General features: G+C 38.6%; 1 protein-coding gene across 2 annotated transcripts in view; it reads right to left on the reverse strand.

Annotated features, from left to right (window-relative positions):
• Positions 1 to 26,186, reverse strand: part of mRRF2 (mitochondrial ribosome recycling factor 2) — a 370,843-nt gene that overhangs the window by 193,006 nt on the left and 151,651 nt on the right. For both annotated transcript variants that reach the window (XM_067139519.2, XM_067139520.2), the window contains exon 9: positions 1,719 to 1,821. In XM_067139519.2, the coding sequence (XP_066995620.2) occupies positions 1,719 to 1,821 (103 nt within the window). The remainder of the gene's footprint in view (positions 1 to 1,718; positions 1,822 to 26,186) is intronic.

Raw genomic sequence — 26,186 nt, forward strand, 5'->3', positions numbered from 1 at the left:
CACTGTCATAAACCGACTTCAACATTTTACCTCAAATATAATATTGTTAGGACCATGCGAGTTGGCCGTGCGGTCAAGGGCACGTGGCTGTGAGCTTGCATCCAGGAGATAGTGGGTTTGAATCCAACTGTCGGCAGCCCTGAAGATGGTTTTCTGTGGTTTCCCATTTTCACACCAGGCAAATGCTGGGGCCGTACCTTAATTAAGGCCATGGTCGCTTCCTTCCTACTCCTAGGCCTATCCTATCGTTGCCATATGACCTATCTGTGTCGGTGTGACGTAAAGCAACTTAAAAAAAAAAAAAAATTGTTAGATAGCCTTCATGGCTCAGGTGGCAGGGTGCTGGCCTCTCACCGCTGGGTTCCATGGTTCAAATCCCAGTCACTCCATGTGAGATTTTTGCTGGATAAAGCAGAGGCAGGACAGGTTTTTCTCTGGGTACTCTGGTTTTCCCTGTCATCTTACATTCCAGCAACACTCTCCAATATCATTTCATTTCATCTGTCAGTCATTAATCATTGCCCCAGAGAAGTGACAAGCTTCGTCAACTGGCATAGTTCTGATCCTCACCGCTAGGCGGAGGCTTCATTCATTCCATTCCTGACCTGGTTGGAACTGGAAATAGGCTGTGGATTTTCATTTTATAATATTGTTAGGTCATATTTTTTATATTACCGTGCAAATTTTTATAAATTTTAGGTCATAACAGTATTGTCTGTGTGCATATTATGGTGATTTTTAGGTCATCAAAATCCTAGCTCTAATGATTATTTAAGGACAGATATTATAATTGGTACGTCGTATATAAATATTGGAAAATTTAAATGAATTTACCAATTATCATATTTGGATATTGCACAGAAGGAAGAAAGACAGTGGACCCTGCCATCACGTGGGACAAATGCTAAAGAAGAAGAAGAAGAAAGAAAGAAAGAAAGAAAGAAAGAAAGAAAGAAAGAAAGAAAGAAGAATCTTCTCATGATTAAATTAGTGAAGTGTCATTTACAAGATGATTGCAATTATTTGCTAGACTGTATTTAGTCAGCTTTACTGATGATCTCTGAGGTGTAAAAATTCAAACAGTTTTAAATATTAGTAGATTTTGGATAGCTAATCTGATCTTACGATTGACTGTATCTGTCTCAGCAGTGTTGAGTTTGATTCCCAGCTCCACAAAAGGATCTTTCTTGGTACCGGTACCAATGATATGGATGAGGATGGTGAAAAATTTATTCACAGGAGCATAAAAAGAAACACAATGTAAAACTACACGACCACTATCACCTGTAAGGAGAAGTAAGAAGTATAAAGAAATGGGAAAGAACAGGAATGATGTCAAAGTCCTTGATAAGAACAGTGTACAAAGATATTCTATCAATTTTATATAAAAAAACTTCAAATTTCTATTTCCAATTGCCTGAAGTAAGCATCCAGAATTCAACAGTCAAGTTCTGAAGACTGCAGCGTATGAATTTGTGGAGACTGTCTTCATCATTTTTAGTTTTCATGTTTGCCCTTGTCTCCTCATTCTACTGTTCCCTGTTCTGATGCTGACCAGGCTTTGTGTTTGTTTTAATTATGTGTTTCTATCTTTCAACATATGACTTGCAGTCAAGTCAAAATAACAGGAAGCTTACTTGAAATTTTCATCCCTCTTTTCCATCATATCACTGTACTACTGGTACTCACTTTAGATAAGGCTCTAATAATATATGTACCTGCAAGTATTGTCTGTCCAGTCTGAACATTGGTTGAAACTGAGACACTTGGATCTTCTCTCTGAAGTTCTTGCAGCGCATCCTCCATCTTAGTCTGATATGCCTAGTAAAGAGAGAATGATCAATAGAGCTATCACTTTAACTTACAAGATTTATTTGTTGACATAACTAAAAGCAACTGTATATGGAATGAAGAAGAATACTCAAAACTAGCAAGTCATCTTATGGGGAACCAAACCAAAGAGAAAAGTGTATGGCAAGTTAGAACTTGCTTCAAAATGAGTTGGGACAGCACAGAAAAGGAACTGTTTGACTACCCTCATAATCACATAAATTTGGAAAATTATGGATGATATATAAAAACTGTGGTGACTAATAAGACAATAGGCCAACAATCTCACAAAACCCAATATGGCAAGCTTTTCAAGAAAACTGTTATGTTTTGAATGAAAGACAATAGCAAAGTTACTGACATTAGAAACAGAACTTAGTAAAGAAAGGGAAATGACTAGGAAATGGCTACCTCCTTCAACTTAAGGTTTTACAGTATACATAATGTTTCTTCCATATAATGCTAAAATGCTGATCTCAAAATTTAATTGCAAGAGCATTAAAGAAAACAACATAATGAACCCCAAACAAAACACACTTAAAAAAAAAAAAAATCATTTTTCAAGTACTTATATCGGTCATAAAGACTACATAAATCATCCTTATTTAACAGTATTACAATGCCTTAAAATCCAATGCATCTTGGGTTGGCCTATGTATGCTAGGACTGTCTACTGTGCTTCAGAAAATAGATTCAAAAAACACATACCAAAAGTTTCAAAGTTGCAACAATTAATTTTCCTTATAGACTGGTATGATTTTCAGTGTTCATTTTGCATGCTGCTGCGAATGAACACATATTCATTATTTCCTATTCACAAGTACTGCAGCCATCCCTGCTTTCATACCACTTATCTTGAATTTATAGTCTATTTATGCAATTTGCTTCACATTCCACTGACACAGAGAGATCTTATGACGACAATGGGATGGAAAAGCACAGGAGTGGAAAGGAGACGGCCGTGGCCTTAATTATGATACAGCTCCAACATTTGCCTAGAGTGAAAATGGGAAACCACGGAAAACCATCTTCAGGCCTGCTGGCAGTGGCAAATTCATAGTCCACCTTGCATGGATTAGCTTGTAAGTCATCTATATAATTCAATTCATTCATTCATTCAACTTCGCTAATCGGCCAACTAGGGACCACGATAAGCCTCACTTTACATTCTGGCATTTGTTCATCTTTCGCTTGATCCACACCGTCTTCATTAGCTCACTGTGTTTAGCACGACGTTCTTCTGTCCATTTAGCACCAGTTGCCCGTTTTTCGTCCCGGAAAGTCCCAAAAGTCATGATGGCTGCTCTGAAAAGATTTTGGTCTTGTGCATCTTCTGCTTGTAGGCCCAGTTCTTTAAGATCTTTCTTGACATTAATGTACCATGGCATTGCCATTTTTGGTTTTGCGTCAAATATACTAAAGATACGTTTCGTCCATCGAGAGTTGATCATCCGTCGTATATGACCGTAGAAGCGAACTCTGCCTTTACGCATTGTGTCCGTGATCTTCTCTATCTTAGAGTATACTTCTTGCCTGGATTTTCTAATGTAGATGCCATTTTTGTAGTTTGGACCAAGTATAGTGTGTAGGATCTTTCTTTCTCTCCTCTCTAAATCCACAAGCAAACATTTCTTGGACAGGATAAGGCATTCAGATGCATACAGTGATACTGGTTTGATGACAGTGTTGTAGTGACGAATTTTTGTGTTCAGGGAAAAGCACTTTTTGTTGTAAATGTTGCGGGTGGTTTGGAAAGTGACTTCCATTTTCTTGATTCTTGCTGCTATGGCCTCTTTGTCAAGTCCATTTTGCTGAATCCATTCCCCAAGGTATTTAAATTTACTAACACAGTTTATCGTTCCATATTTGGTGTTTAGTTGTGCCGTATCATCTTTGATATTTGACATTACTTCTGTCTTTTGAAAGGAAATTTGTAAACCTGTTTGTTCTGCTACTTCCTTCAACACATTGATCTGTTCTGTTGCACTTTCGAAATTTTCTGCCATAAGGGCTATATCATCAGCGAACGCTAAGCAATCTATTTCCACTCCATTTTTCTTTGTCCCAATCCTTACGGGTTTGTAAAGGTTTCTTTCTTTTAACGTCTTTTGCCACTCCTGTATTACCTTCTCAAGTGCGCAGTTGAACAAAAGAGGTGACAGCCCATCTCCCTGTCGAACGCCTGTCTTGATCTCAAAGGGTTCAGAGAGACATCCTTGGAATTTTACTTTGGATTTGGTATTAGTTAGTGTTGCCCTTATTATCGCCAGCAGTTTCTCATCGACTCCCATTTCTGCAAGGATGTTAAGCAACACATCACGGTCGATGGAGTCGTATGCTTTCCTGAAGTCTACAAATGTAGATACTGTCCCCTTCAAAAGTGGTAAAAATCATTTAAGGGAGAATATTTTATTTCTACTGTGAATTGGAACATTATTTCGTGAACCAGGAAGGGAGTTTTAGCACGTTGAGTCGACTAGAACCAGTTACCAGGTGCATGGAAATCCCAGCTGAGGGCAAGCGAGAGGAAACAAGCAGATACCGCTAGCCAGTCGACCTTCAAATCAGCCGTGAACACCACGTGATCAGGCGAAATATGTGTCTAACACTCGATCAATACTAGCAAGGTTATATGACGTCTGACTATGGCAGCCAATTAGGTGGTAAATTTCGTGTGAAGTTAATGAAGTGACCAATCGTGTATAATGAAAAGACACACCCCTGTCTTAAGACGATGAATTATGGATTTTCCTAAGGAAACTTTACCCTGGATTTTCTACCCCTGAACGCGACGAGTGGGGTTTTATTCTGACTTCAACTACAGACGTGAAAAGACGCACTTTGCTCACTGGAGAACTTCACCTTATTTAGAGCTCCCAACATGTTACAGATAGCAGTTCAGACATTCACAGATTCTATTTACAATTAACTGAAGATATCAAAAGATAAGTTGCTTTTCCATCTCGTCAAACAGCGGTGTATGTGTTGGACTTGTCTCAGACTTAATTTTCAGTTTCAACTTTCGCAAGAAATTCTACAGAGGAGATTATTGGTTCGAGTGCAAGTCAAGATGCCTGTCTTCCTACAATATGAATGGTGTGGTTTCCAGCGTGCCAACGTGTCCTCAATGAACGAGTAGAATGTGAAGCAGCTCAGACGGGCGAGACCAGGATCGATGGTGCGTAACGCGGTAATGCACTAGGTCATCAGCCCGAGTTCTACGATCGACAGTCACCACCAAGTAATATTTAAACATTGTTATTCTTTCTTTCTATTTGTAAAATGTAAAATGTAATGATATAGCCTCTACGTATTTGCTTAGCAGAATTTCTATTAGTTAGAAATTTTCCATCTCTTCTTTCTTGGTGAAGGTAGTTTGGGATGATGAGTGTGTGTATTTTGAACCTATTAGCTTGTTTTGAGTGAATGTCATCAAGAAATGTTTCAACTGTCCCGAGTTCATTGTGGCAGGAGAAAGAAAAGTAATACGACCTCAACGTTAAACTAGGATTATTTGAATAATTTTTATACTTGAATTGAGATCAGATGGGACAGTAATTTCGTGAATTCCATTATATCAGAGTTCATTCCTCGATTATACGATGTATGGTTGGATTTCGAGTGCGATAGAGTCATCTGAAATATTGTCGTGCAGTAGCTTTCGCATGTATAATCTCGCGCGGCCAGGAATAATAATAATAATAATAATAATAATAATAATAATAATAATAATAATAATAATAATAATAATAATAATAATAATAATAATAATAATAATAAAATAACTTAACCTAATTATCACGTAAAGGAACACCTAAGGTCATGAGCATAATAATAATTATTATTGAATAAGATTGATGTGTGGTCATTTTGTATTAATTTAGGCCTGGGAAATGGCAGTATCTGACCGATACATCTATGTATTTTTGCTGTGCTATTATAATTATTTGACTGGTAGATGGATATTATAGAATTTAGCAGATAAGTTGTGCATCCATTGTTGAGTCAATTTAAGAAGAAAATGTGTTACCTGACATAATTCCTTCGTTGTGAGCGCAGATTAATTGAGAGCCACAATTATGGTGGAAGGATAAAAATAAATATCGCAGCTCATGAACCGCGTGCGCGTAATGTTAATTCTGACCTGTGTTTAGGCAATTTTGTCGATAATTTTCGGATGATTTCTGCTCGTAAATTTTCCATGAACATCGTCGTATGACTGAATTCTTCAATAAAGTGATAATCATTGCTCTATCACATCTCAAGTTGATGAGAGGAATTTCCCACGATATTGTCATCATGAGAATATTTCCCCGACTTTGAATAAACTTGAAAATAATAATCAAGGGCTAGCCTTCGTGTAAATATGTATATAATATTTCCGTGTATCTTTGTGTGAATGTAGTGTGTGTGATTTGTCTATGTTTTGCTCATTGTAATTTTACGGTCCATATTTGTGACGATGCTCTTCGCTGTTTTCGTGGATTTTTGGCCAATTTTATGCCAACTTCAGTGGTTCACTATTTAATAGAATATAAACCTTTAATGAATTTTATTCATTTTTAAGGAAGAATACGGTCTTAACTAGTGAATACATATAAATAAGTACAGGCCATGTCAGTGGATTGAATTCACAAAATAGAATTTGTAAGCGTGACATAACCAATTATTATCAATCAATGGGTAAACGCAGGTTAACATGATGTCAAATTCCAAGTTATTGTGTGAAGATCAATTACTGAATAATTATGAAAGGGAATTTATTAACTAGTTTAAAGGCTAAGGAAGACGATTCAACCAAAATTTCATGGAAGAATTTTTTTTTTAATTTTTAGAAAGGAGTGAAAATGATCATTTTCAAACTCGATTTAAATGAAGTCCATTGAGGAAGGAAATTTTATTTTCAAATCATTTAATTATTAATGGAAGAGATAATCTCAAATTAATTATTATTAGTCATTTAATTAATTTTTAACTAAAATCTAAATATGATATTTACAGACTCAGGCATTTGCTGTTCCATTTATCGATAGAGTGTCCATGTTAGAACAACATAAAAGAAGATGAATCATACGAAAAGTTCCTAGATTTTGTAAATTATTTGTAGAATTTGAGAAGAGCAGTAGTTGCAATAAATGTGTGAAACCTATTTAGTTTTCTTTCATTTGCCACTAGTTCATCATCTATCCCTGCACTTAAAATTTTCCGCCCAGACGATAAGCGAACGATCTACCCCAGGAGATCCTCGCTCACCGGCTGAGCTGAGCCCGGTATGACGGGTGCAATACATAGGTTCGACCTCTCAGCATATGGTATCTTATTATGGTTTTTAGGTTAAGTATTTGTTCTGCACTTGATCGGCCTTTCCGAAAACCTGCTTGGTATTCCCCGAGTTTGTGCTCAATTTGCTGTTCTAGTCTTTCAAGGATGGATAGTGACAGGATCTTGTAGGGTACTGGCAGAAGAGAAATTCCACGGTAATTGTTCATATCTCTTATATTTCCTTTCTTGTGTAAAGGATGGATCAAGGCTAGCTTCCAGTCCTCTGGTAGTTGTTCTTTTTCCCATATATCTACAATGGTTTGGTGTAGGATGTCAATTGCTTCTTCCGGGGCATGTTTCCACAGTTCCGCAATCATGGAGTCTTCACCAGCAGCCTTGTTATTTTTCAGTCTCTTTATGTGGCGTTTGATTTCATCACGATTTGGTGGAGAAGATGGCAGGTTTTGGCTCACTGGTTTGTTTGTTTTGATGGGGTTGGCTGGTTTTTCACAGTTTAGAAGGTCGTTAAAATACTTAGCTAAGATTTTGCAGTTTTCTTCATTTGATGTTGTAAGAGTTCTATCTTTCCTTAGAAAGCAAAGGGAAGGTGCCTGTATCCTTGTACCTTCTTTTTAAAATTTCTGAAGTATTCACGGGTCTCACCTCTATGAAAGTCTTGCTCAATCTTGTCCAGTAGTTCCTTTTCATACCTGCGTTTCTCACTGCGTATTATTTTTGCTGTTTGTGCTTGTTGTGTTTTGTACATCTTCCAATCTTCTTCTTTTTTCGAGGTGTAATACTTTTTCCAGGCATTCAGACAATCCCCTAAGGTCTTCTCGCAGTTATCGTTCCACCACGTGTGCTTCTTCCCCTTCTTGATTTCCGCCACTCCTTTTGCAGCTTGTATCATCTGCTTTCTTGTGCTGTTGAAGTCTTTTTCCACTGGTTGGGCAAGTTCCTTGAATTCATTCTCTCTTTCTCTGAGCTTTTTGTGTCAAAGCGAATTATGGTAGGTTCGTTCTTATTTTTGTTGAGAGGGATTGGCCGAAACTTGATTACTGATACATAGTGATCTGAGTCTATGTTTATTCCCTTTTTTTATGGTAACGTTCATGATTTCTGGACTGTATCTTCGAGATATAGCAACATGGTCTATTTGGAATTCTCCTATTGTTTTGTTTGGGCATCTCCATGTCATCTGTTTTCTTGGTAAGTGACGAAAGTGTGTTGACATCAGTTGGAGGTTGTGGTTATCACATAGTTCAACGAGGCGTTCTCCATTCTTGTTGGTTCTTTTGTGTGCTGGGTAGAGCCCAACAACTTTCCTCTGTTTCCGTTCACGTCCTATCTGTGCATTAAAATCACCCAATAGGATCTTGACGTGGTGCTTTGGGATTTTCGCTAATTTGGCATCCAGGATGTTCCAGAATCTATCTGTGCCTTCCAGGTCTTTTTTGTTTTGTTCATTAGTTGGAGCATGTGCATTGACTAGCGTATATGTTTTATTTGCACAACGCAGGGTAGAAGGCATAACCTATCATTAACAGCTTCAAAATTTGAGACTGACCTAAGAATTCTGGTGTTGACAGCAAAAGCTGTACCGAAGATAGGGGTGTTTCTCATTACTCTCTTATGGGATCTGCTCTTGAAGAACCGATACCCTTCAGACTCAAACGTATCTTCGTCAGTGAAGCAAGTTTCTTGCAGAGCCATTACTGCGATTTTATTTTCGTGGAGGGCATTGGTTAGCTGTTTCATCTTACCAGTTTGTATTAAACTGTTTATGTTGAACGTTGCCAAAAAAGTCTTAGATATCGGTTTCAGCTTTCGTGACTGTTCAGGATTTCCAAGACGCTCCAACTCGTCTTTAGCATGATGCTGCATCCCCCCCAGAATCTGAACGGGATTCATGCGTTGCTTGTCGGCGACGGTGGATTTCTTTGAAAAGTTGCCACCTGGGGTATTAACTTCATGTCTTTGTTTTACCATCATGCTTGAGAAGCTTTAGCTTAGCTTGGAGCAAATTGCTCATTCTACATACAACGAAGGTTGTTAGCCCTGGAGGGCCTCAAGATGTTCTCCGGCTGCGGGCAGGCATTTCCTCCTTACCCGAATAGTTATGGTTTTCCCGCCAATACTCAGGTGGCTGATTGCAGTGGTTTACCACTGGGTGATGGGTTCGCCACATCCCTACGCCACATCTATGTAATAATAATGATGTTATTGTTTTTATGTCCTACTAACTACTTTTGATGGTTTTCGGAGTAGCAGAGATGCCGGAAATTTCTCTTGCAGGAGTTCTTTTACGTGCCAGTAAATCTACCAACACGAGGCTGACGTATTTGAGCACCTTCAAATATCATTGGACTGAGCCAGGATCGAACCTGCCAAGTTGGGGTCAGAAGGCCAGCACTTCAACCGTCTGAGCCACTCAGCCCAGCAGTTTCTATGTAACCTAACTTTTAACTCTCCCTAATAACTCTAAAAATTATATCAAGTATTTATAAATCAATAATATTCTAATTTTGATGGTGTAGTGATTGTTGCTGCAAGGGGGAAAGACAATGAAATTATCAACTTCAACATTTTTATGTACTATTAGCCACTAAAATCAGAAGTCTGCCTCCGTAGAGTTAACAGTTGGCACTATTAGCTGCCATCCTTGGGGGTCCGGATTCAATTCCCGGTACTGCCAGAAATTTAAGAACGGCAGCGGAGGGCTGGTACATGGTTAAAATGGTACATGCAGCTCACCTCCAACGGGGATGTGCCTGAAAAGTGCTGCACCACCTCGGGATGAGGACACGAGTTTACTTTACAAAAATCGGAATACCTAACAGAAGTTGCATTTGTTTATTTTTACTATGTATGTAAATTGGGCAATATAGAGTTGTTCATTCATACATATCTAGTCTAAGCCAATTGGACAATGTAATATCATGAACCTATCGCCACTTGCCATCCGGTTATAAGAGCTGTGCGGCTTAATGGGAAAGTCAGATGGTCAACAGGCAGTGAGATTACCATATACTTGTGTGAGGACAGCCATAGAGGTAAATCAGCGACTTCAACAGAGGTTGCTTTATCAGCATGAGAGACTGCAAGCGTGTCCTACGGAGACATTGCTCAATATGAAGGGCACAGTGTATCTCATAGCTAGAATCTGTAGGGAATGGTATGAAGAGGGGTGTAACATGCAAAGAGAAGGATCAGGTTAAAGCAGAACAATAAAACTTTGATTTCCACCTATTCAATAACTGTCACCATTTGACAGAGTTCATGCTAAGGTTTTGAAGAATTGCTCTACACTGCTAAAGTTTACAAGCAAGTCGTGAATTTGAACAATTGGACGTTAAAGATTTAAAGTACAACAAATTTATAAATAATAATCAACAGTGTGCTTCATTTGGTTAATTTATGGATGAAAAGAATGTTAGTCACACCCACACTCAACTGTTTTGAGAGTGCACCAAGATTTTATATTCATAAGGTACAAAGTGTGGTAAAGTTCACACCAATGGTAGCAAAAAGATTTTAATGTGTATCCAACAAATAATTTTAGAATATTCAACAACTTCAACAGATTATAAATGTATTTATATCTGACTAACTTGTGACATTGTATTTCAAATTTAGAACAAAGTTTTTAAAGCTTTGAACTCTACAAATAGTGATATTGTTTTAATAAGACTACGTAATAGATAATGTTTTATATTCAAAAGAATTTTAATAGTTATTATGATTAAGTCTGTTAGCAGTTAAACAATAAGTTGCAAATTATTAGAATAATGTTACCGATTTTAACCTTGTTAAAAATGTGTATAGCTGAAGATGTTCAATAATTGAACAAAACATGTCCTATGTTTTTAATAATTTAGCAATAAAATAAGGATGAGATCCATATTTTATAATTGCTTTTAAAGTATTGAATAGGTGGAAATCAAAGTTTTATTGTTCTACTTTAACTGACTTTCAATACGGAAAAATGAGGATAGTATCCTGCAAGGATTAGGTTGTCAGAAGCAGATTAAGCTGAGAGAAGACTGTCATCTCAAGAGGATGGCTTTGGCCAATCACGTAGCACAACAGTATTAGCACATGTTTACACATTTCCCATGTCAGCTATCACAGTACAGTCCAGACAACGTAGTATCACAAGTCTGGACCATGTGCATGTCTGCTTTTCCACAGATTATTATAGATGCCCTCGAACATGACTACTAAGCTGAAGTACTGCAATAAACAACACAAATGGTGTGACAAACAGCACATTGTCTTTGAAGACAAATCATGCTTCCGTTTAAAAGAAAATGACATGAAAATCTGTGTGCAAAGGACATAATAATGTCATTGGTTTTACATTCCACCAACTACTCTTACAATTTTCAGAGATGCAGAATTTGGTCTTGCAGTTCCTTTGCATGCTGGTAAATCTACTGACACAAGTCTGGTGTATTTGAGTACTTCAAATACCACTGGACTGAGCCGGGACTGACCCACCCAACTTAGACTTAGATCAATGCTTCTCTCCTCTGAACCACTCAGCCCATATGTGATGGAGGGGGTGAGATGTCTGGGAGAGTGTACTTGCATCAGGAATACTGTTTTTTTTTTTTTTTTTTTGCTAGGGGCTTTACGTCGCGCCGACACAGATTGGTCTTATGGCGACGATGGGATAGGAAAGGCCTAGGAGTTGGAAGGAAGCGGCCGTGGCCTTAATTAAGGTACAGCCCCAGCATTTTCCTGGTGTGAAAATGGGAAACCACGGAAAACCATTTTCAGGGCTGCCGATAGTGGGATTCGAACCTACTATCTCCCGGATGCAAGCTCACAGCCGCGCGCCTCTACGCGCACGGCCAACTCGCCCGGTGGAATACTGTTTAACATATAACATTCCAATTTGGGGTACCAAAGCAATAGGTACGGTACGCCAGCAGATTGTCTGTCATATGAATCAGTACAGCACCCCATAATGAATACCACTTACATTTACACCATTCTGGAGCCAGTCATCCTTCCGTACTTTTAAGGCATCCTCGGGGCCACTTTCCAGCTGGATAACCCCAGACTGCACATAATGCAGAGCCAGTAGCGATGGTGTCCGGGAGTAGTCGCGTGTCGGTATCGCTCCGTGTCTTTTGTCTATCAGTAGTGTTCAAATGTAGTATCACGTTCGAGTTTGCCTCCGAGATGAGGATGTGCTAGACTTCGTCGTGAAATATGAAAACCGTTGGGAAAACGCTTTTGTGAATGGTTCGGAGCTTCGTATTTCGGCCCACGTGCTGGCTTTAAATGGAACTATGTATCTGGTGACGTCACAACCACAACAACAGACGAACTCTAGCCCAAAGATATCTGGTTCAGCGATTTGTGTGCTTCTATTGGTTTTTTTCGGTGACATACATCTGAACCCAGGACCCCAGCATGACAGCGGTATGAATTTCTTCTACCAAAATGTAGGGAGCATGTGTAATTCTTTGACGGACTTTAATCTCGCTTTCAGTGACGCCAGCAAAGATTGTATTTGTATAGTTGAAAGTTGGTTAAATGATTCTCTTGGTGATAATGAACTGTTGTCTACTGATTACTGTGTGTTTCGTCAAGACAGACATCAGTTCCATAGTAGCAAAGTGAAAGGGGGAGGGATTATGATTGCTGTGAAATCTGCTCTAAGGCCAGTTTCCTGGCCAGAGCTGGCGGGAGACTCGGAGTGTCTCACGGTCAAGGCCACCCCAACATCAGGGAGGTCTGTGTTTGTAGTGTGCTGCTACCTGCCACCGGATGAAGTGACTGCTTTGAGCAACACTGGCCAACGTCACAGCTATTTTAAACCTGCAGGATATCCTTGTAGTTTGCGGAGACTTTAACATCAGGCATTTGGCTTGGAATCCTGGTCCCGTTATAAAACAAAGATGTGCGGAATTCTTCTTACTTCTTGAAATCATCAGTGAATTTGGACTCAAGCAAATGTGTCACTTCCCAACAAGAAACGAGAACTTCCTGGACCTTGTTCTAATCTCGGATCAATACTGCGGACACTTGGACTGCTTTGAGACGGAAAAGGTAATTATATCCGACCAATGAGCTGTAGAATTCACTTTATCATTACCGCGAGTTATGCGCCCCATACCGCAGAGGAAGTTAATGTTCGCATGGACTAAGGCCGATTTTTCCCAAATGAGAGATCTCCTTTCTTTGTGTCCCTGGAATTTAATCGAGGACTCCCCCTCCGTCGATGAGGCGTTAACCCTTTTCTACGACTTCCTTCGCGCTGTAATAAAAAACAATGTACCATCCCGGGTAGTTAGCACGTGGAAGTACCCATGCTGGTACGACTCTGAGGTAATAGATAAATTAAAAGAAAAGGAGAAGGCAAGAAGAAAGTTTAAAAAAACGGGCCATAATAGTGATTATGTTCAATTTTCGACCATACGCGATGAATTTAAGCGTCTTCAGCTCAAAAAAATACAGAAACTATATAACTTCGATGGAACTGAAATTAGCTGCCAACCCGAAGTGTTTCTGGAATTTTGTAAACAACAATTGGAGGTCATCTCGCCTGCCATCTACTATGCTTCAGGAAGGGAACGAATTACAGGACAAAAGGAGCATCCTGGACAGTTTTGCAGATACCTTCGAAAAGTATCACTCACCTGCAGCACAGTGTAATCTATCCACTTCGTCCATGTGTGATATAGGCCTAACTTCAATAGTGACCTCTCCAGTACAGGTACCTTCAATTCTTGCATCTTTGGATACCTCCAAATCATGTGGTCCAGATGACATACCCGCAATAGTATTGAAAGAATGTGCATCTGAGCTAGGTAGGCCACTTAGCATCATAATAAATCTGTCATTACTGGGCTGAGTGGCTCAGATGGTTGAGGTGCTCAAATACGTCAGCCTCATGTCGGTAGATTTACTGGCACGTAAAAGAACTTGTGCGGGACTAAATTCCGGCACCTCGGCGTCTCCGAAAACCGTAAAAGAGTAGTCAGTGGGACGTAAAGCAAATAACATTATTATTATTAAATATGTCATTCTCGTCAGGGTATTTTCCGTGTGAGTGGAAGAAAGGTTACGTCATACCAGTGTTCAAGAAAGGAGACAAAATGGTGTTTGATAACTATAGGCCTGTTGTGTTATTGTCCCTAATTTCAAAGGTGGCAGAGAAGATCGTGTATAAGAGATTGTACAGTTCAGTTTCAAAATATATTAATATAGCACAGCACAGTTTTGTACAAAAACGCTCTACTGTGTTCAATATGGCGGTGTATATCAATTTCATTTCAGAATCTCTCAATAGGAGGCAACAAGTGGATGTTGTTTATACGGACTTCTCCAAAACCTTTGATTCAGTTCAACATGATGCTCTACTCATCAAATTGTCAGCATATGAGATAGGAGGAAGTGCTTTAGAGTGGATTGGAAGCTATCTCACTAATAGAGTTTGCGTGGTAAAAGCTGACAGTATTATGTTAAAGACGTACCACCCTACTTCAGGTTCCCCCAAGGCTCTTTACTGGGCCCTCTTTTCTTTGTCATATTCATAAATGATATCAGTTATACAACACAGTATTTGCCTTCTCTATGCTGACGATCTAAAGCTAGTTGCTTTATGTCGCACCGACACAGATAGGTCTTATGGCGACGAAGGGACAGGGAAAGGCTGGGAGTGGGAAGGTAGCGGCCGTGGCCTTAAGTAAAGTACAGCCCCAGCATTTGCCTGGTGTGAAAATGGGAAACCACGGAAAACCATTTTCAGGGCTGCCGACAGTGGGGTTCGAACCTACTATTTCCCGAAGACGATCTAAAGATCTTTAAGGTAATCAATAGTGAGTTGGACTGTAAGTTGTTACAGTCGGACTTAAACCTACCAAGTAACTGGTGTAAAAAGTGGCTGCTTGGTTTGAATACTTCAAAATGCAACGCAATTACATTCTCACGCAAGTTGGAACCAGTAAATTACCCTTTCCATTTATGCAATTTCCAAATAGCTTGTGTCAATGAAATAAATGATCTTGGTGTGACACTTTCAAACTGCTATGGTCTTTTCTTCGAGAAACATTTAGACAAGATTTCTAGGAAAGGGTTTAAATTACTTGGCTTTCTGAAAATAAATTGTGCCAAATTTGTTTCTCTTAGAACTCTAATAACTTTGTTTTGCACTCTAATCAGGCCATCGTTAGAATACTGTTGCGAGGTGTGGCTACCCTCTCAGCAGTATTTAATACAAAACTTGGAAAGAGTCCAAATGAAGTTCATGAAATCGATCAGCTACAAGGGTTTGGGTATTTCTCTCTCTTTGTCCGATTACGAGTCTTTTTGTGAGACTATGAGCAGGAGGACATTGCACTCACGCCGCAGATGTGCCAATGCCCTCTTTCTTTATAAGTGTCTGACGAATAGAGTGGATTGCTCAACATTACTAGAGCTGATTCCATTACATGTTCCTCGTCGCAACACTAGGCAAAGGTATATTTTTTATCTGCCTAAAGTGAGAACTGTGGCTCGGGCTAACTCATGACTTGTGAGGGCACTAACATCACTGAATGAGTGGGTGAATCAGTGGACCTTTATGTAATGCCCTATCTGTAAGATATGTATATATGTAAATGTTACTAGATGTAGTTTAATAATGTCAATTATTTAAGGAGATTTATTTATTTATTTATTTATTTATTTATTTATTTATTTATTTAATGTTTTGTACATATGCATATCAAAAGGTCTCTAGATTTAGTATGAACTTGGTTATTATTTTAGGAAATTAGTGTTATTTACTTAAGGTGTATTTGTTATATATTATGTTTTATTGAATCATCTTTAATTGGGAAAATAACCTGTTGATGATAAATAAATCTATTCTATTCTATTCCAAAGTGTGCCTTCGTGCCTTCATTATAGTACCACCACTTCCCTGGCCTGTTAACACTTTCACTACCAGCTACCTGAGCATCTTGCCACTGCTGGGGCCCAGCCATTTTTAAAAAGCCACCTACTGAAAGATAAGTTCTATGTTAGTGCATAGTAAAGAAATCATTACTGAATTTTTTTAATACAAAAGACATAACATCAATTCCCTCACTATTTTTATTTACACCTGTACGTATATTACAAACCATCACTCTCATTTTTGTTCCATATTGAAAACAGCGATCTCACTTAGTTTACAAAAGGAGTATATTTATTACTCCACCTATTCAATACAATTAATACCACGTTATGTGGTTAAATAAACATAGTAATTCTAAATTTTAAGGGGACATGTTTCACCCTTCTTTTATTGGGCATCATCAGCCTTATTTAATCTTAAAACAAGCATTTGTTTAGAGGACACTGACATTTATAATTTATGAAAATTGAACTGTGATTTCTTATGGTAATAACACTAAGGAATAGTAGTTATAAAATATGATGTTGAGACATAACATGCAATTCATGTTAAAATCATTGTAAACAAATTTAAAATCTTTGTCCAAAAGAAAATTTGTGTCATATAAAATTCTAAAAACAGCACATGTCTGACACTGAAGTGGATCCTCTTCGTAAGAAAATTCACGAATATACTTGCCTGGGACAATTGTCAACACAAGTCTCAATGTTTCAACCATTCTAGTCTATTTGAGGTGTAGGTGAGGAAGCACGGGCGAAGCCGCTTGCAAGAGAAGGAGGCAGCAAAGAGGGCAGTAAGCTAGTCCTCATCCGTGCTATTATTATTATTATTTTTATTATTATTATGATTATTATTACAATTATTACTATTATTATTATTATTATTATTATTATTATTATTATTATTATTATTACTATTATTATTACTATTATTTATACATGACAAGTATATCCAGTCCGGGTAGATACCCTTATAAACATTATTTATGCATTGATAGTCCTTCAGCTAAACCAGCAATACAAATACAAATTACAAGTAGAAATATAACTGAAAACACTATAACTGGAGTACCTTCTGGTGTCTGCTTCTTCGTCGTGTGGAACGGCGCAGTCTGTGCTGAAGAGGAGAGATTTACACATAATAAAGGAGACTAGAAATGATCCACCTTATATCAATACAAAATACAGTAGAAGTCCGTTATAGCGAGAATTCACAACAGCGAAAAATTTACTCGCTATAACGGATTGTCGTTATATCAGATTTTTGTATAAAAGTCGGAAAACCCTTGATGCACTTTAAAGTTGGTATGAAACGGCAATCAATTTGTTCAAAACTTGCGTTTCTGTAGATGATATCCACACTACGGCTTACTTGTTTGTTATTTTTCGTAATCCGATACTACGTGAAAGTGTATGTTTAATTTCATTCTGAAAAAAATATAGTACCGTATATCTCCGAATCCAAGATGAACCCCACTTTTTCCTTCAAAAATTTTTAATCAGGCTCAAAGAGAAGTTTGTAAAATCATATGAATGCCTTGTCTTACACTAGGCCTACGCATTTTTGACTATTTTTAGATGCCGAACATTGACTTTCGTCACGCCGTATTTCTTTATTTTTGGCGGCGCACAATTATTTATTTCCGTGGGTTTAAGGACCATTAATTCAACATTGGCATCATAATACCGAAGAGAACTCGTTGAAAAATTTTCGGCTATACCTATTCCATGCGTCTCTACAATACAACGATCCATCAGGAAATTATTCTTGCTGTCTATAAAACTCTTACTTTTACGCAGCGTCAGATATAACCGGCTGCCGCTACACGAACGTCTCGCTTGTCGAGTTCGGCCAAATTCAGCGGCTAGCGATGTATTGGCCTAATCGCGAACGTTGAGAGTCAACGAACGAGTTTATTGCGCCACGGTGTGGCCATTCCGTCCTTGCGTTTTTCATGCACATACGGTACCTCACAATTTCATCTTCGACTTCTTTAAAGCGTCCTTGTTGCGGACCACTGAATATATGTTTTGTACAGTGCGCATTTTTTTAGCTCTTTGTCTTCAAGCTAACGCCAAATATTGGCTTTAGTTAGGCCTATGCCGCATTTACTTGCGGCTGCAGAATTATTCTACATTATCGCGTGTTTAATAAACATTAACTTATAATTGGCATCATAATATCAACTAGAACCCATTGAAAATTTGCCGGCAATACCTTTTCCATGTACCTTTACAATACGACTATCCATCACGAAAATATTCCTGCTGTCTATAAACCTTAATTTTACTAAGCGTCAAGTACAATAGACGCGTTATGACTCTGCCACTGAATAGCCATGGCTTTTCTGAGAATTCGAAGGGTTGCACGCTTTGATGCCATTCTGCAGATTTGAGAAACACACAGACACTGTACAACCGGTTGTCGCGGCTAGCGATGTGTAGTAAAGAGGCGGTCGTTTATTGTCAACGAGTTCTGTGCGCGTGTGAAAAGAAGCAGCGTGGTTACCGCGGTAGTTGCCAGTGGTATACATTAACTTACTGTTAGGCCGCGAATGCAACAACCCTTGTGTTTTCGCATGAGATTCTGAGAAAAAAAAAGTCTTGGATTCGGAGAAATACGGTATCATTCCAGAGACTTCTGTGGCAAACACCTCAGCTTTCTTCTTCAAACAGCGTCACCTAACCTAACCGTATATGTAGTCTATCATGAAAACATATTTGAAGCGCATGTAGAGAAATAACCTCCTCGCGAAAAATTTACATGTAAATAGCCGTAACTAGACGCGAAAAGATATGAAATATCCTCTGAAATCAGTGATGTACTCTGCCATATCTTGAGGTGTATCACATTATTACTTAATTTCCGTATATAACATTAAAATTAAGATATCGTTTACTTCAGTCTTTATTTTTAACGAGTTAATAACTGCTATCGGCCACGTTATTTACGCATTTATTACGAAAATGTGTTTTCCTCTTTCATTTCGAAATTTCTTTAGAGAACAGCAGTCAATGGGTATTACTAATAAACTCCAACATTGCCTTTGAATGTCAACGAGAGAGCTCGCAAATCCACAAAGTGAGAAAACTATACCGTGCCGATGATGATCGATAGCATTTTGTTGCAAACGTTTCAGTTTTCTTATTCAAACAGCGTCACGTACCCTAACTTAACCGTACTATACGTATGATAAAAACACACTTCAAGCGCCAATAGGGAAATTATACCTTTCTCGCTATAAATTTTCATAATAGCCTTTCCGTAATTTAACCAGGCGCGACAAAATATAAACTAACCTCTGAAATCAATTAAGCACTCTGCCATATCTCAAGGTGTATCCCATTCTTACTTAATTGCAGTATTTAGCCTCAAAATTAAGCGGCGGTTTAGTCAGCCTTATATTTAACGAGTTAACAACCGTTATCGGACACGTTATTTACGCATTTATTCCGAAAGTTCTCTTTCATTTCGAATTTTCTTTACGGAACAACTGTCGACGGATATTACTAATCGACTCCGACATCGCCTTCGAATGTCGACGAGAGAAATCGCTAGTGCACATAGCGAGGAAACGATGCCGAAGGTAATCGATCGCATGCAATATCATCGCTGGGGTGCATAAATATCGGTAACGGAAAAAAATCGCGCGCGCTTAATCGCTCGTAATAACGGATGCGCCAGTGATAGGGTTCTCGCTGTAACCGAAGGACGATACACAGTTTAAGATAGGAATTTTGAAGGGACAGAAAAATGTAGTCGCTATAACGGAGTTCTCGTTATACACCGTACTCGTTATAGCGGACGTCTACTGTATGTTGCTAATACAAGATCACAACATTTTTATTAGGGACCGGTTTCGATGTCTTTGGACACCATCATCAGCCACAATAGGTCAAATGAACAAAGATAAATATATGCTTAAAAGTCATTCTTACGAAATTTACAAGTTAGAGACTTGATGGTCAAATAATAAAATAGGAGTGAATTTTTTTTAATAAATGGATTAAAAAGTCTTTGCCACTGTGTAATGCCTTAAAGTCTTGAGCATGGCGTAAATAAACACAGAATGAATGTTGAGTGTTGACATCTAAAAGCTGATATAAATCATTGTTCCTCTGACAGCACTGACAGAGGTATTGTAGTGAAAACAGAAAGTTCTCGATCTAATGCGGGACCTGAAGTGTAAGAAAGAAAGATTTTGAATTGAAATATGTTGATGGAAAAGAGGGCATTATGTTAAAAGAATTTTAAGGTACAGGACTCACCTTGATCGGCCTGTTTGTACGGAGAACAAAGAGGAACTGAAGGCTGGAGCTTACAGGGAAGATAGCACAGTGTTAAGGGAGGGAGAGGGGTGGATCAGGAGTGAGGGGGAGAGGGTCGATGGAAGGGGCAGAGTCAGGCGGACGTGGTAGGGAAGGATAACGCGATAATTTGTTACGTAAAATCTGACAGAACAAACTGTTTTGGGGAAGTGTGACACTATAAAATACTGAATTGAGGACATCAAATAAAATTCTAGGCTTTTTGGAAATGTCATTGAGATTCAAATTCAGATTGAAATACTGATCCAAATGTATATAGCAGATCTCCGTGGTGTCTAGCAAGGGGCCTTTGGTCAACGTACCCAATACTGTTAAGTCCTGATCTATTCCATAAAATTTATGTTTATAATAATGAATGTGCTGACCTACTGCAGAAAACCTGTTGTATTTGATTGCATTAAGATGTTCTGCATATCTAATCTTAAAGTTCCTACCTGTTTGTCCAATATAAGAGCTGCGGCAGTCATTACACTTAAACCTGTAAACACCTGACTTCGTGAAAGGGTTAGCTTTGTTAATTAAGTTGGAATTGTGAAGAACATGCATGTTGCTATTGCTGGTGCGGAAGGCAATACTGACATTATGTTTCTTTAATATGTTGGTAACACCGTAAATGTTGCGGCTGAATGACAAAGTTGAAATTAATTTAGGTTTGGGTTTGTTTTTTATTAACTTAGAGTTTGAGCGGCGCCTGAATTTGTTAATAATACGCTCAATAAAACTCTTATTATAACCGTTAAACCTAGCTATCGCACGTATGATGTTAAGTTCTTTCTTACACTTCAGGTCCCGCATTGGATCGAGAACTTTCTGTTTTCACTACAATACTTCTGTCAATGCTGTAAACACAATCCACTTGCTTAACTATCTTATAATTTAATGTTTACCTTATGAAAACCGATGATACAGACCACTACCAAGTTACATATTATCAACAGAGGAACAATGATTTACGTCAGCTTTTAGATCTCAACATTCAACATTCATTCTGTGTTTATTTACGCCATGCTCAAGACTTTTAGGCATTACACAGTGGCAAAGACTTTTTAAACCATTTATTAAAAAAAATTTCACTCCTATTTTATTATTTGACCATCAAGTCTCTAACTTGTAAATTTCGTAAGAATGACTTTTAAGCACCATCACGTTGTATATTTCTCCCATCTTATGTTATTTTATTACTAATGGTCTATATCTTGTATTGTAATATATATATCTGTTCATTTGACCTATTGTGGCTGACGGTGTCCAAAGACATCGAAACCGGTCCCTAATAAAAATGTTGTGATCTTGTATTAGCAACATATTTTGTGTTGATATAAGGTGGATGATTTGTACTCTCCTTTATTATGTGTTAGTCTCCTTTCAATATGGACCAAATATGAAGTTTTTAATATTAGAGGAGAGATTTGATCCAAAGCAGGTGGAGGAGGTGGTGGCAATCCTGTCAGCCATCTCGATATCCTGGCAGGTTCCGTGCGCGATCTGGACGGGCTGGTATCGGACAGTTCTCCTGCCCCCGCTTCGGCTGGATGCTGGTGCTTCATTTCGCAGCACCCTCTCGTGCTCCACGGCCCCATCCCCGAGACTTGCCGCGGGAGACCGGGGTTGGACGCTGCACTGGTTGAAAGGAGAAGTCCTCTGGGGTCGAGGCCAGTGTCTCTATCGTTGCTGCGTCTAATTGGATCGCCACCTGCCATCCTTTGTTTATGGCTATGTAGAGTAGATTGTCGCGTGTGGCGAAATAATTGCGTTGGGCTTGGTTTAGATGGTCCGATGCGCTGAGACCCCAGAGGACAGTCTCGATGTTGTGTCGATCTCAACCCACCGTGGTCCCTATCAGCTGCTGTTGGATTGTCTGGGAAAGTTGTTGTACGCTGCTGCTGTCGGGGTTGGTCCAACCTGCGGTGTATTCTGCTGGGAGTAGGGTTCTCCACTGAAAGCCTGGCTGTCGTTGTGGATGAATCTCGTGGTGTGGTAGCTGCTGATGTTCCTGTACAGTTTCATCCATGCAGTTGTCATCTTCCAGGTTGGCCACTCTTTGTGTAAGATTGGTTTGCTGTAGAGCCAGTTTATCCAAAGACTGTTGGATTTGTTGAAGTCTGGATGAGAGTGAGGTCTGGAGTCGCCTGGGCCATATGTAGTGGCGTCATAGCATATGTGTCCTCGGAGCGTTGACGATCTTCTGAAGGATCATGGCTAGAAGTCTGGCTCTTATTGCGGTTGCGTGTCCGCAATTTGATCTCAGGGAATTCGCTGGCTAATGGCTTGGAATGTGCCGGGAAATTTTTTTTTTATTTGCTGGGTGATACTAGGCGGGAATTACTGTTTTGACATATGTTAACGAAGGTCAGAACGTTCACCTAACTATCATCTATGGAAGAATGAAGGAACTACGATCCATAGTGCGGTTTTTAACTTGAAATTTTCGCGCAAGTTCTTATCCACCTCAGGTGGATACGGGAGAATACACCGGCGAAATGTTATCCGCCTTAAGGCGCCTACGGAAGTCAATGTGTTAACCGACATTAAAGATTGGGACATTTTAGCATGTCATGTTGGGGCTAGATCTCCTGTTGTGGTACTGCATGTTGAAGTGCATCCACAGCTGGTTTACCACTTGTAAATGTATTGATATTTTGGAAAATGTGTTGCTTCCTTTCTTCCCAAAAGATTATCCCCAAGGATTCGCTTTCCAGAAGAATAACTATCTGGCACTCAAAGGCAAAATTGTTCAGGTCTGGTCTCAGAGGAGACCCAAGATCATGGTTTTAGACTGACCATGGTTACTTTTTTTTTGCTATTTGCTTCACGTCGCACCAACACAGATATGTCTTATGGCGACGATGGGATAGGAAAGGCCTAGGAATTGGAAGGAATCGGCCGTGGCCTTAATTAAGGTACAGCCCCGGCATTTGCCTGGTGTGAAAATGGGAAACCACGGAAAACCATCTTCAGGGCTGCCGACAGTGGGGCTCGAACCCACTATCTCCCGATTACTGGATACTGGCCGCACTTAAGCGACTGCAGCTATCGAGCTCGGTAAACCATAGTTACAATTATTGTTTTATTTTCCACCTAATTCAATACATAAAAATGTTGATTGTTTCTAGAAGGACATTTTATTACAATACAAACAATAAACATTTTTATGTATTGGATTAGGTGGAAAATAAAACAAGAATTGTACCTATTAGTAGTAAGTTCAATACGGGTAAAAAAACATGAAAATAGTTTTATGCAATTTAGACTGGCCTCCGAAGTCACTGTCCCGGAACATAATAGAGAACATATGGGCAATGTTAAAACGAAGGAGGCTCAACGTCAACACAAATGTCCACTGAGGTATGCACCAGCTGTGAGATCAAGTTCTGGGGGATCTTACTAATGAAGAGGACTGTTACCATGTTCCAATGTGTATACTGAAATTGCTCACAGTGTTAGCATTGATTCACCCTGTGAACTTCCACATCACTGCTGTACCACCTCGTGTAATGTGCTACGAGACTTGAACTTCTGCAGCTACAGAGATAAGTCATTACTTATTTCTAGTACTGTACAGCAATTGACTATACTTTGCTGTTTGAAGTGAAGTCTTTAGACTTGTAAATCACAACCATATGATATGGCTCGTAAATGTACTCGAGCAAATGCATAAAAGCACTATTTTATTATTAGTACCTTATTTATTTACAGCTATTCAATACATTTAATTGAAAAGGTAATATTTTCAATAACATTAAAATATAAATTTTATTTTTACAATTTGCTTTATGTCGCACTGACACAGGAAGGAGGAAAAATAACAAATGATGCAGCTGGGTGCAAGTACAAGTGTGGACGCTGAGATATAATTCTGTGTTAGAAATGTGAACACTGAAAAGAAAACATTCAATGACCTGGCGGATTGGATTATTAATGCTACTCAAGATTTTATTGCTGTTCACAGTGCTCTGCAAAACTCTGATTGTGATTTTGCTAAATCAAAATGTGAATACTGAGAACGCATTCAGCACTTACCGAAAACTCTATTCTAGCCCAAACTAGGAAATGGAGAAGAGAAACTGAGACAATGGCTCCTTTTTTTCTTCCAAGACGGGTTTGTGATTTACTGTGCTTGCAGACTGTTCAGTAACGATACGTACGTTAAAAAATACTTCAATAAAAAAAAAAAAGAAGTTTAATATTTTCAGAAAACTATTAACAGTATTTATTTCTGTTTGAGCCTTAATAGGGTATTTTCCTCTTTTCTCCTCCCGCATTATATTATAAACTTTTCTCTTGTTTTTTAGTAAAATATAATGTTGAAGTACTTCATTCAAATTACTGACTTCATAAAGGGAATATTTGGTTATATTACTATTTTCTCTTTTCAAGTGAATTCCATGCTTTGAGAGAAAGGTTATGACAACTGGAAAAACACTGCAAAACATTTTGCTGAGCACAAAAGTTCTGCAGAACACAGAAATGCTGTGAGGAACATGATAGAAAGATCCAAGATGGCAGGGCAGATTGATAGAAAACTACAAGAAAGTCTTCAGAAGGAAAAACAGTATTGGAGGTAAGTCTTCAACCGAGTTGTCATTGTGGTCAAGTCACTGGGTTGTCGCAGTTTACCAATGCGAGTTTCTAATGAGCATTTTGGTCTATCTTCTTTTGGGAACTTCATAAGCTCGCTGGAGCTGATAGCAGAATTTGATCCCTTCTTTCTGAGTACATACAGCAGTACAGGTCCAAAGGAAGTGGTAGTACATCATATTTATCAGCTAAAATATGAGAGGAGTTTGTTTTCATCATCACTGATCAAGTAAAGGAGATCAAAACTGCAAAGTATTTTCAATAATTATCGATTCTCCGGCAGACTTATCCCATGTTGGCCAATTAGCTCAGGAGAATGGTAAATGTTCCACCGTAGAGCCATTTCTTCAGTTTCTCCCAAACACTCCCAAAGCTTCGGACTTAACAGAGCATGTTGTTAAAGCACTGCAAAACCTTCATATTGACAATACTGATTAGAGAAGACAGTCATATGACAGTGCATCTAATATGTCAGGAAAGTATACAGGACTGCATGCTAGAATTAAGGGAATAAACTGTTTAGATGATTGGATACCATGTTCCAGACATACCCTAAATCTTGTTGGCAAGAATGCTGTTAACAGGCTTATCAATGTGTTTTGTTTACTTTAAATTAACTTTACAATTTATTTGTAATGTCGCTTAACTTGCTTGGACTCTACAATTTTTTTTTCTGTTAGTACTGAAAGGTGGAAATATTATAAAGAAATCTTGAATAAGGACAAAAGTTTGTCAGCAACAAGAGGGTCAGTTCATCATGAATCGTTATGCTTTTTGATATAGTTGAGCAGCAATAAAAGCAGCTCTCTTATTGTGTTTTCAGAAGACATTAGTGAGATATGAAGCTGTTTCTCTGCTGAGCAAGTTGGAGCAACTGGAAAGGGATTATGACTGCTTTTTGGTCCAAAATTCTTGAAAGATTTCACTCCATTTTGAAACTCCTCTAATCAGTCAACATTTCCCTCCAGACTGTCATGGAAGCTTATTGCTCACTTGTATTTTTCGTGGATTCTGTGTGAGACAGGTGTGTTTGTATTTACTATTACAGCACATGTGAACAGACTTGACTACACACATTAGTTACTGAGTTAAAAAAAAAAAAAAAAAAAAAAATTAACACTGACCTTCATTTCGTTAAACTACAGCATGGAATACGGGTAACTTTTCCCAGAATACTGCCATGATGTTACAAGGTGAAATGTAAAGAAGACACATTTTGATGACTCCTGACAAGAAAATTAAATTACCGCCGGTGAGATAATTACAGAAGGCATGTTTTCTATTAAATAATT

The sequence above is a fragment of the Anabrus simplex genome, chromosome 2 (genome assembly GCF_040414725.1).
Source record: "Anabrus simplex isolate iqAnaSimp1 chromosome 2, ASM4041472v1, whole genome shotgun sequence".
Taxonomy (NCBI): Eukaryota; Metazoa; Arthropoda; class Insecta; order Orthoptera; family Tettigoniidae; genus Anabrus; species Anabrus simplex.